Here is a 12,635-nt window from a genome sequence, read left to right as displayed (position 1 = left end):
CTCCACTAACTTTAATTGCTCTCCCACATGATCTCAACTTTCCCCTCCCACCACCCCCCTGCTCTTTCTCTTCATCTTTTTCAGGAACTTTGGTCTCTTATATGATCGTAAAGACGTGGCAGGATTATGTTAGAGCTCGGCTCTTGTCATGAACGATGGAGGAGCAAACGTGACGAAGCTGTAAGGTGCAGTCCTGTGATAGCTCAGATTAAACACAAGGGCCTCCAATAAACACAGAACCACAAATAGTTCTTCTTTCATGACGCAGGTTAAGACGCCCAGTGCAAAAACACACTGAGCCACTTTCTGACACTGCTGTGCACACTGAGTGTTACTTAATGCATGTGAGAACCTGCTACATTGCACCAGAAAATGATGTGTGTCCACTGTAATGCGCATAACATCAATAGCGAATGAACTCTACAATAAAGGTTGTTTGTGTTAGCAGGTCGCCGCTTTGATATTTGTGCCAACAGCGACGGAGTTTGCCACCACAAAAAAACAAAACAAACAAAAGGCAGCAGAGATGATAGAAATAAAAATAGCGCGCAGCCTCACAAACACAAACAAAAACACTACATTCTCCTTTTTCCTTGCGCGGCAACCTTGAGCTCCGTGTTTTGCTGGGAAGTCAGACGCCTGCGAGCGGGCGAGCGAGGGAGCGAGCGAGGGAGTGAGCCCTCTGGGAGTCTCCAGCACTCAGTCTGTGCAGGAGTGTTTCCATTATAAAGAACAGAGATGAGAGGGGGTTGACAGGTGTCTTTGAGCTTTTCTAGCCCGCCGTTGTTTATTGTCGCGCGTCTCTGTGAGTTCCGGTGTCAGCGTCGAGGGTTCAACAGAGTCAGGAAACGTCATGTATAGAGAGTAAAACGTTGGCAGTGTGGAGGAGGAGCAGCAGCAGCAGCAGCAGCAGCAGCAGCAGCAGCAGCAGCAGCAGCAGCAGCAGCAGCAGCAGCAGCAGCAGCAGCAGCAGCAGCAGCAGCAGCAGCAGCAGCAGCAGCAGCAGCAGCAGCAGCAGCAGCAGCAGCAGCAGCAGCATCCGTCATAACTGCTAAAAAACGACTTTACTTTCCTTTGGTAAGCTGGAGAGGAAAATGGCAGGGAGTCAAACGTGGGCTGGAGACGAGGACAGGGAGGAGGAGGAGGAGGAACGTCCTTGTAAGGGCTTTGGAGGCTCTTGGCTCAGACACAGAAAATGTGAGGACATAATTTGCTTTCAAAAAGGTATCAGTAGATGCAAACGAGACAAGATGAGCATTCAGGATTCCTTTGTCTTTACACAAAACAGGCGGACGTTGATGAAGCGCGCTCCGGTCGTTCCCTGAATCGAGGTCGAGGAGGTGTTGCGTAAGCTTTATGCAGGCCGGTTTGAAAGGAGGTGGATGGAGGAGTGAGGGCCTCAGTCAGTCAGAGCCTCTGCAGCCTTACAGAGCAGAAATGTGGGAGTTTCAGAATCCAGAATCTAGAATCCAATCCCAATCTTCTCGTCTTTAAATGGTTCAGCTTGAGAGACAGACTGATGCAAAAGCGCTCTACAAAAACTGATGTCTCCCCCCTTCCTCTTTGGTCAAATCTGGGTAGAATCTCAGAGCAGGAAACGATCGCCCGTCCCAGGTGAGACAAGGATCAAAGCTTTATCCAACCAAATACCTCAAACTAACTAAGGCCAGATGGAGCCTTAACTTATCTATCCTCTTCTTTCTCTTCTTTGCTTCTCTATCATCTCTTTACTATCCCCATTTTTTGCTTCCCATTCTGTCTGTAGAAAAGGAACTCATTGTAACGGATGATTTCTCACTGGACACAAAAAGATGTTTTTTTTTATTCTTGAATAGAGCAAAAAAATCAAGACCAAGATTTTCACTCCTGCTTCTTTTTTATATGTGAACTACTTCCCCATCTCTTTGTGTGTGTGGAGCAGGAAGAGAAGTAACTATGCAGTGTCGATGTGTCTAACAGCAGGAGCTCCAATATCACACAAAGTTAAAATAACATTTAGGTCTTGGTTCTGCATTAATGGAACGTTTTCTTTATGGCTTTGTAAGAAGACGTGACCTGCAGGTGACCTGTGCAGCGTTTCATTTGTGACTTATGCTAATTAGACCCTAGAGAGCACATTGTCATTACATTTGCATTATGTGTATTGCAGCACATCAAAGCACCTCCACAATTGTTCGTACAAGAAACATGTAACGCTCCGATAGGCGCGACAAATCAAACGCAAACTCTCCTCTTTAACTGTTTAGCAGCCCAAAGCGTTCTCACGTTTTCCACACTTACACTCAAACATCAGGTTCTCCATGACTGAAAAATGCTGTCACAGTTACTAGAGGTCATATAGAATCTCTATCAAAGCTCTAAGATCAATCCTGACTTATTGAGAGAGAATATTGTGAGAAAAGAAAGCTGACATATGAAGTGATTGACCTTAACTGCATCAGACATTTAATGAAAGCTTCAGTTTGAGAGGGGAAACATTAATTAGAGGGCAAATAATTGAAGAAACGTCTTTGCCCCGGCCTTCGTCAATTAATCTGCGCGTGTGTGTGCGTGTGCGTGTGTGTGTGCGTGTGTGTGCGTGTGTGTATGTGTGTGTGAAGTACAGAAGCAAAGAATATCACAAGAACTGCGTAGGAAACTGGAAATTCATCAGTTTGCTTTAGTTATTTTGTATAAACTTGCAGGAAGAAAACATTAAAGTGAACACATGCAGAGTCTCATTTCCTTATTATAGAATCTACTATGAAACCTTTAATGCACTTTAATTTAAAAAAAGACACTGATCCCCTGCTAAGCTACAGCGTCACCTCTCACACTGAGTGTAGATTGGTTCCAGCGAGATAGATTAGTCCCAATTTACAATCACATAAGCAAGCACAAGCACCCACTCTGTGTATGAACAGTTGTAATGGGTCATTGTGTGTGTGTGTGTGTGTGTGTGTGTGTGTGTGTGTGTGTGTGTGTGTGTGTGTGTGTGTGTGTGTGTGTGTGTGTGTGTGTGTGTGTGTGTGTGTGTGTGTGAGTGAGAGAGAGAGATAAAGGCACAACAGACGTTCCTTTACAACATTTGTTATAATTTGAAGTCACATAGAGGCTTAAATTGCTCCTCAGACCTGGCAACACATGACTCCAATCTATTTGATATTGATTCTCTTGTTTTATGGCATCTAATGGATCAACGGGCAGTGACCATAACAGCAACAACACACACACACACACACACACACACACACACACACACACACACACACACACACACACACACACACACACACACACATTTATCATCCCACACTACCTTGTCATAGTATCGTATCTCGTAGTCGAGGATAATTCCGTTGGGCTGTTCAGGCGGTGGCCATGACAACGAGAAACTGCGGCTGGTTGAGCTGATTTGATGCATGATGGGAACTACAGAGGGAGCTGTTTAAACACATACAAACACAAATGCACACACACCATCAATTAGGCGGTTAAAGGATTTGCCACCACCCTTAACCAGCATAAATATGGAAATACAGTGCGGCGGAATGACACATTACCCAGCGTTATGTGAAGGGTGCACCCAAAGGAGAAAAACGCTCCCTCGCCCAGGCTCATGAAAACAATTTACTGCTCTTGACACTGATTGGGAAAACAGTAATGCCGGCAATGAATTTGAAGCCATAATTTCAGGGAAACAGGAGGTGCTGGTGCTATAACGTGTGCATAAGTTATGATTTTACTGTTCTAATATAGTTTCATGTGTGCGTGACTTGGTAGGAAAGTCAGAGAGGCGCAACACAGACACAGATTCTCTTGAAGGGGACATATGGTACAGAATTCCACTAAGACCGTTTGTTGAGATGACTTTTCATAGGTGCTCCATTACTGTGCACACTGAGTGAAAACAAGCCACTTAGGTAAGAGAAAAAGAATTCCCCATTTCTCTACCCTGTAAGCTTCCTCCTTCATTCATTCCTTCTAACATAAACATTATTTACAAAACAAAACACAACCAGTCAACCTGAAGCATAAATAAGATTCTCTCCACTCCATATAGATTCGGGGGATAAGAGGTTGGCACCCGGCAGCAGTTTCAAAACGTGCTCGGAAAGCAGCGGGACTGCCACTGAATCATGTTTCGATTAGGGAACCAGCCTGGATGTTCCCCGGATGAGGTAAATAATACGTTTTCCAACGCCGCAAAGCGCCTTTTAAATCTAAAATTTGGCTAGTGGTGGAAATATCGCTTCTGTCCGTCTCTATAAAGTATCGATGGAGCAGTAAGTCAGCTCACTTTATTGTCTTTAGAATTACACTGGCAGAGGCTTGGGAGAGAGAGAGAGAGAGAGAGAGAGAGAGAGAGAGAGAGAGAGAGAGAGAGAGAGAGAGAGAGAGAGAGAGAGAGAGAGAGAGAGAGAGAGAGAGAGAGACAGAGAGAGAGACAGAAAGCAGGAGAGGGAGAGAAAGAGAGAGACAGAGATAGAGAGAAGGAGAAGGAAAAGGAGAGAGAGAGAGAGAGAGAGAGAGGGAGAGGGGGCAGAGGAAGAGGGGAAGAGAGAGAGAGGAGAGGAGAGGGGGAGAGAGAGTGAGAGAGAGAGAGATATATGACATGTTTCATGAATTAAAAAGCTGTACCTCAATTTCCTTTATCTCTCCATCCAACCCTCTCTCCCATAACCCAGCATGCCCGGGGGTGTACTCACTCACACACACACACACACACACACACACACACACACACACACACACACACACACACACACACACACACACACACACACACACACACACACACACACACACACACACACACACACACACACACACACACACAAAGCTCTTGCACCCCCCAACTCACCGGCCTGATTGGTTGTAATGTTGATGGACAGTAGCTGGGCGGGGTAGGGGCTCTTGTTAGTCACTCCATTGACTGCCTGCAGAACATAAAGAGCGACAGTCGGTTACTTCACCTTTCAGACAATAACACAATGACTTACTTTATTACCACGCACATCTGTCTGTGCTTGAATTTCATTTCTTTCTTTATTACGCATGCTTATACACGTGCTAGGTTCAAGTGTTTGTCAGAAAGGTGGGAGCATAAAGGGAGCAAGAGCGGAAACAGGTCAGGTTGCTGTTTTTCAGGTTTATTTACCGTCATCTTTCTGGTGGTGAACACTTGAGCAGGAAGCAAAAAAGGTTGAGCTACACTTCACAACTTTGTGTCGCATCAAGGACCCAGAGTTTACAACTAAAACTAATCTCCAAGAGCTCTTGAATGCGCCATTATTGTGCAGGGTGACCCCGAAAGTGCTGAACCAAATTTGACAGAAGTTTGGAGAAGGACACAACCCATTAAGGAAGGAAACCAAGGAAACCAATTCAGTTTCCACCAATTTAAGATTTCAATTCAGGGATGGAACCAAGAACTTCAAAAATATATCCTCAAACTGCGTGACAGGTAGTAATAATAATAATAAGAAGATAATACAGCAAACTCAATCCATCTTATTTTACTTTAGTTTTAATAGAACAAGGACGCATTTGATCTCGGCTTGTTTGGCCTTGGTGGAAGTATTGACTAATGGCCTTTGGCTTATCTTAACGACTTCATCTTAGCTGAGGAATTTCACATCTTCTGGTGTTTTTCTTCCCGGCGAGACAAAGAGATTATTTAGACGATGACCTTATTAGCTGGCAGATCGGTCTGTCATTCTGACTCGAGGTCACTTAATCATTTAGTGAGAAGGAGTCTTCAGTCTGAGACGCCCCAACACAAACACAGACGAGGCAATTAGTTACCGCAAGCTCCACTTTCAAGATTCGTCTTGTTTTTCCTTCACGCTTTTCCTTTGCATACATGTCAGCTCACACCAGAGGACTGTTGGCTTCCGTGAACACAGCTGGTAACTTTCACATGAGCATCGGCGCTGTCACATGATGAATGTTTCATTTTGGTAACAAAAGCGTCCCCGCATTCATCTCAATGAAGGCGAGTCCAGCCAATAAAGTAGCTCTGCCATTTGAGGAGCCACAGGGGTGTAAAGATGGCCGATAAACATTCTGTGTGTGTTGCTGTTCGACCTTCTGAACATTTTTCGCTGTCATTTGGAAAGTACGTATCCGCTTTCACTCTCCATTCATTGTGGAGCGGCTCGGTGCCGATGGCGCAGAGCTCTCGCGACAGTCGATGGGTCAAAGTTGGCGGATCGATTTTGCTGGTATGATGCAGCAAATACGAGCAAACCTGGAAAACCCTGAGCTCTCACTTCACAAACACGGTAATCTGACTGCACTCTGCTTTCAGTAAATACAGCAAAGACTTTAAAGGTCGGTCCCTGTTGTTTATTGATCAATTACATTAAAGCATTCTGGGAATAAATGGGTTTATGACCGCCTTTGACTCATGTCCAGGTCGTGTTATTTGCATCAGCACAGATGAGATTTCAAAGTCCGCCACTGATTAGCTGAGGGAAGTAAAGGAGCATGCTCCCCTCCCTCAACAATTACGATCCCAGGTGACCTTGATTAGGGCACTCTTAAGCCCTGATGCTGAAGTGGGCTGATGGCAGGAGATTGGAGGTCTAAAGTCATTAAGGACGGCAGGGCGGCCCTTTGCTTTGAGCTCCCAGACCAACCTGACACATCAAAGCTTCATGTATTCTGATCATTTTGACATTATAAAAATCTGACAAATGCTGCCTTGTAAAAATCCTTCATCATCAACAGCATCATCGTCACCATGCTTGTAAAGACACTAGACTTTGGCTCTCTGAACAATAACTAAGGTCACAAAAATTCTGTTTCCATTGCTGTTTACAGAGCAAATATGAAACTTTCAAAATGGAATCGATTAAATTTTGTTCCAAAATTTCACTTTTTCTTAACTCTTAAATATATTTCTCCATTTTGGTATTTTGAAATAGATTTTCTCAGTGTTTTGGAGAACACTTTTGCTTGCAGACTGACTTACCTGACTCTCCCGCCAGGTAAAGGAGACAAAGCCAGAGAGCAGAGCAGCACAGTGGCTTCCACAGCAGATGGCCGGTGTGGGGTTACATTTTAATGCTTGTGGTCACTCCTCGGTGATAAAGAAAGTTGCCTCAATTACATTTTAAAATCACTTTCCCAAAAGTTGCGAGCAGTTTGAACCTGGACTCAAGGACCCTCATGTGACTCCTGTGTGTCGCCGCCTGACCTGAGGCCTGAACGACTCTCAGAGGGTCAACGCTCCACACCGACGTCTCAAGAATTCACTATGCTAAGCGGCGAAACATCTTCCGAGTCCAGTTGCCTTGAACGACTCCTGCCGGACGCCACACGAGCGCGACAAATCTGTACGAGATACGGCGGAAAACATCTCCTCCACGCCTATCACGGTCTGTATTCGTCCCCTCAGGCAGAAGCCGAGCGCACAGAATAATTAATTGCTTATGTACCAAGGACATCTCGTGCTCTTAATATGCAACACATTGACTAAATGCATAATTAAAGATTGAATTTCTTTCTCAGGGTGTGCAGTTTTAATGGTCTGCACATCACATTCAGGTGGCTTTTATTTGAGATGAGGGTTTTAGATTTTTATTGGGGGATGTGCAGGCGCATGAAGAGCTTCCCGTCCTTTTATTACGCGTTTGTCAGGTGTTTTTTATTGTAACTCCATCTGCTCGTGAGACTGACCTGGATGTCGAAGGTGTAGGACGTGTGAGCCCGCAGCTTACTGATCTTCACCATGATGTCCTTTAACCCCCGTTTGCCCGGAACGAACGCCACGCTGTCGTCGCACGGCTGACAAGCGCGCCGCTCGCTGCTGTAGCACCGACGACACAACACGTTGTAGGACAGGTCGTCCCGGTGCCCCGTGTCACGCGGTGGGTGCCACTCCAGTAACACAGACGTCTGGTTGACCACAGACACCACATTGCGAGGAGCAGAGGGGACACCTGGAGAGAGAGAGGTAGAGAGAGAACGAGACGGAATGAGGGAGGAAGGTAAACCTGTCTCTGTCTCCACCATTCTGCCTTTTAGTAACCCAATCATTGGTTGCGCCAAAGTACCAAGGATACCAATCATGCAAATTCAGATTAGACTGTGAGGGTCAGACAGGTCGCCTCATACCTGCATGCAATCAAACTTCATTACGGCGACCACTTGGGAAAATCATCGGGTTGTTTACCAAGCAGCAGCTCCTTTTAATAAGAAGCAAACTCCGGGTAATCTGCTCTCTATTAGAGTTGGATAAATGTTCTGCATGCAAACATATGATGAGTTTATAAACATGTTCAATTGCTCTTCACTCGTCTATTAAACAGCAAGAGGACATTTTGCAATCAGGAGTGCATTGCTCAGAGCCCATTACACGAGCGCATTTGCATTCCTTCTGATAGCAGGCGAGACGTCGCAAAGTGAAGATTTCTGTGTCCTTCCTGTCGCTGCATTGGAATTTTACTGCTCTAAGTACACACTCTGGCTTAGGAGAAGAATTGCAGCAGGAGAGGAAATGCAAAACTAAAATGGCAATTATAAGACAATGGGACGTTCAGGTGCATTCAGGCGCATCGTCTGTTACTCACCAACATTGACTTTTGCTAATTTTAGTGTAATTATGGTGCTAACACGACTTTTGAAAGACTTATTGCCTTATCGGATTAGAGCTGAAGCTTTAATGTGCTTTTAAATGTTAACGACCTGAATAGTTCTTCGACTAGGGGGACAATAAGAGCACAGTTCGTCGAGAGGACATCGCACTTTTAAAGGACAAACTTGGTCCACAAAGTCAAGAATACCAAATTCTCTTTTACTCTGCACTGCCTGCCTGCTCCCCTGGGAAAGGCTGGACTAACAGAAACCGGAGTACAGCTGAACTGCCGCTTCCATGACATTTACTTTACTGTCAGCAGCCCAAATAAATTCTGGGATTTAGGATCTTTCAAAGTTTACCCAGTTGCCACTTCCTGCCAATCGGGAGCTGAGCTGACAACTGCTGTCAAATTGTAGGATGAGGACTTGGGCATCAGGGGGTCTTGGTTCTAATATTCAGAAGGGAATCAAATAGCACAACACCTGGCAGAGGATCAGTATGTGTGTGTGTGTGTGTGTGTTGCTGTGACAAATCTGTCAGTCAGTCTGTCTCTTTCCTGTGAACATGTCTGATCTGAAGGGAAGTTTTTCGGGGTGTTAAAAGTGTGTCGAATCAGTAAACCTGCAGGTTTGAAGGTGAAACACACACACACACACCCACATCAGACACAGGCAGGAACACACACACGCCATGCTGAAACAAGAGCAGCCAAGACTGAATCTGATAGATGAGCCTTGGCATACGCAAAATCACAGAATAGTAAGGAAGTTCTGGCAAATGAATCTCTGGAGAAAAAAGACATGCAGAGCTCCTCACACACACACACATACACACACACACACACACACACACACACACACATAAGAATCAAAGTCCCACCTAACACCAGGGGGCTTAAAATCTAAGTGGGACCATCTTAAAAAGAGCCTTCCTGCTGAGAGAGGAAGCATCAGACGCTGTGCATTCATAATTACAAGCATGCGCTCATGCACAGGCAGTATGTTGACACACACACACACACACACACACACACACACACACACACACACACACACACACACACACACACACACACACACACACACACACACACACACACACACACACACACACACACACACACACACACACACACTTCACAGTTCACAGCCAGAGCACATTGGTATAAAAGGAAAGAGGCAATAATCACATTTTAAATTGTCCCATTTTTATTGCAGCAGCTATAAACGCCTTATAGAAGAGTTAGAGGCACAATCAGTACTGCAGTATTTAGTCAGACGCTGTACTGCTCCACTCTATTATCATCTGAAACTGCCTCAGTGGCTTCAACCATATTATACTGACCCATACATACACAATGATCCCACGCACACACACACACACAAACAGATACAGACACAGCCGCTGCCTTCATGCCTCTCTAACCCGTGAGGCACGCTGAGAAAGTGATTTTCTGTCAGGCAGCCGTCCTGCACGTTCTCCTTCCATCCCACTGATCTGATTTTGGGTTAAGAGTTGATACAGAATCTGAATAAATTGAAAGTTAAATTGTCATATTGACATTCTATCTGCAGTTTGAAGTTTTGGCTCTTCACTTTTTACCCTGTCGTTGTCGCTGTGTGAGTACAACCTTGAAGCTCCTTTGCTTTGAAGGTGTGCAGGTGATTTACAGAACTGTGTCAACACGACACCATTACGCCCCGGATGATTGGATTTTCATCCGTCGTCGTCAATTTACATCCATTTATGTTGTGATCGTCTTTTCATGCACCAATAAAAAACATACAGCCGACATTCACTCCTTCATACATGAATGTATGCATGATCATGCAGGTTTGAGTAAGAAGAAAGTGACACCGCAGCTGATCCTGACTGCTGATCCGACTGTTGATCCTCGATGCTGATCCTGACTGTTGATCCCGACCGTTGATCCTAACTGCTGATCCTGACTGCTGATCCTGAATGCTGATCCTGAATGCTGATCCAGACCACTGAACCTAACTGCTGATCCTGACTGCTGATCCTGAATGCCTATCCTGGCTGTTGATCCTAACCGTTGATCCTAACTGCTCATCCTAACTGCTCATCCTGAATGCTGATCCTGAATGCTGATCCTAACTGCTCATCCAGACTGCTGATCCTGACTGTTCATCCTGACTGCTGATGGTGACTGCTCATCCTGGCTCCTCATCGTAACTGCTCATCCTGTTTGCTTATCCTGACTGCTCATCCTGACTGCTCATCCTGTGTGCTGATCCTGAGTGCATCATGACAGCAGATCACTCTCCTGCAGCACTTTTGGTGCAAATCCTCTCTTATTCTAACTAGATTTGCTTTCATCTTCACGTTCACTTAAGACGGTAATGAATGGAGGCTATACTCCTCTGCTCTTGTAAAATGTTAATCCTTTTTTGTGGAGCTTAAAGCCTCTCTGAAGGTTATCCCTTTGAACACAATGAGGCCGTGTTCTTCTGGCTTAGCACTATATCTCAAAAATAAATTCATGGATTGCAATAAAACTCGATTTTTGGCAAATTGGAACTGATCCAGGAAAGAACCCACAGCAGTTTGATGACCAGGCGACCTGATGGTGGGTGATAAGTGTAAATCATAGAATCTTAATTTTCTTGGATTCCTATCTGCGACAATCTATGTTGGCCACGCCCATTTGCACTGTGCTAGATTCTCCCCCATTTTCCACTTTAATCGACCTGATGGTGGTGCTATAACAACAACAGTTAAATGTCAATAACTTTGGAAGCGGCCATGTTTGAATCAAAGGGTTTGTCGGGTGGGGGGACATGGTGATTGAACTTGGTAATAACCTGTAAGATTTGCTGGGCTCCTTCCTCTTCATGTCGTATTCCCACAAGATTTTGCACATTTGAATATGAATCAAATCCCCAGTTCATCCCGTCACCATGTGTGAACTGCCTCATTCAACAAAGATGAAAGAAGTGTCTTGGTGTCCTAATTTTGTGGAATAGCATATAAAAGGACAACCCCATGGGGACAATGAAAGCTATTGGGTCTCCAGTTGTCACCACTTGTATTTTATTCCCCAGCATGGAGGGACAGACCTACACGTGAATGTATTTCTCTCTCATTCATGAATCTAAGTCGATGTGATGAAGACCTAAATATGAATGAACTAGAGCCCTAAAAAAACACCCAGCTGTATCCAGGTTACCAGGACGCACACACACCTACATGTAGTGTATCTCCCCATCCCATCCCCTCCCCTCTACACACACACAGACCGAGACAGTCCAAAATGATTCATGTCGCAACCTACTTACACCATCTCTCTGCGGAGCTGAGAGGCAGCGATTTTCAAACTCGGTGCCTCGTCTTGCATAGAAATGTACCGTCTCGTCTCCACAGACAAACACAACTGCGCTTCAGTGGAAAGCCTCAGGATGTGGCTGCATCAATACTTACCGCTCATGAACACGGCAGCACATTCAGCTTGGTTGAAGTGCATAAAAAATGTCTAGGAAAGACGAATTTCTGACCTTTTGCTTAATGATAATATTGGCCTGTCAATGCCTTCAACCGCTGATATATTGCAACACATCAACCATCAGCAAATCCAATCGATGTGTATTTGTAAAGCCTGTAGCAGTCACACATCTTAGGTATTCCTATCAGAGACAGAGAGAGAGAGAGACAGAGAGAGAGACTCACTGGTGCACACGTCCTCTGGTTTGTCCATGTCTCCTCTGTAATAGCCATTACGGCAACCGCAGAGCACAGCGGCCTCGATGGTGGAGCGACTGTTGGGAGGACACTGCTGGCATAATCCTGCTCCCTGGAAGGACTTAAAGGTCCCCTGTGGACAAGCTGGGGAGAGAGACAGAGAGAGAGAGAGAGAGAGAGAGAGAGAGAGAGAGAGACGATGATAATACAACATGTCTGGAACTCTGAGACAAAGAAAAAGTATCACGGCAGGAAAGTTCAGAGAGCTCAGGTATATGCGGACGATCACTCAGAATTGTCACAGAGGCTGAAAGTCTGTGGTTTTCTTCTGGATGTTCTTGTCAAATAAAAATATATACGAGCTCCCCCA

The 12,635-nt window shown here is 45.1% G+C and overlaps 1 protein-coding gene across 1 annotated transcript in view; it reads right to left on the bottom strand.

Moving 5' to 3' along the window:
- Window positions 1–3,279: 3,279 nt before the first annotated feature.
- LOC143003643 (ephrin type-B receptor 1-like) overlaps window positions 3,280–12,635 on the bottom strand; it is a gene marked incomplete at its 3' end in the record, with an annotated part of 16,504 nt that continues 7,148 nt past the window's right edge. The window contains exons 5-8 of the mRNA XM_076154415.1: window positions 12,254–12,409; window positions 7,666–7,928; window positions 4,844–4,919; window positions 3,280–3,423 (exon numbers count right to left, since the gene is read on the bottom strand). Of these exons, the coding sequence (XP_076010530.1) occupies window positions 3,280–3,423; window positions 4,844–4,919; window positions 7,666–7,928; window positions 12,254–12,409 (639 nt within the window). The remainder of the gene's footprint in view (window positions 3,424–4,843; window positions 4,920–7,665; window positions 7,929–12,253; window positions 12,410–12,635) is intronic.

The sequence above is a fragment of the Genypterus blacodes genome, unplaced genomic scaffold, assembly GCF_046128005.1.
Source record: "Genypterus blacodes isolate CSIRO-AG114 ecotype Tasmania unplaced genomic scaffold, CSIRO-AGI_Gbla_v1 ptg000062l_1, whole genome shotgun sequence".
Lineage (NCBI taxonomy): Eukaryota > Metazoa > Chordata > Actinopteri > Ophidiiformes > Ophidiidae > Genypterus > Genypterus blacodes.
Note: the sequence above shows the minus strand (reverse complement) of the source record. Positions and strands in the feature narration are given on the sequence as shown.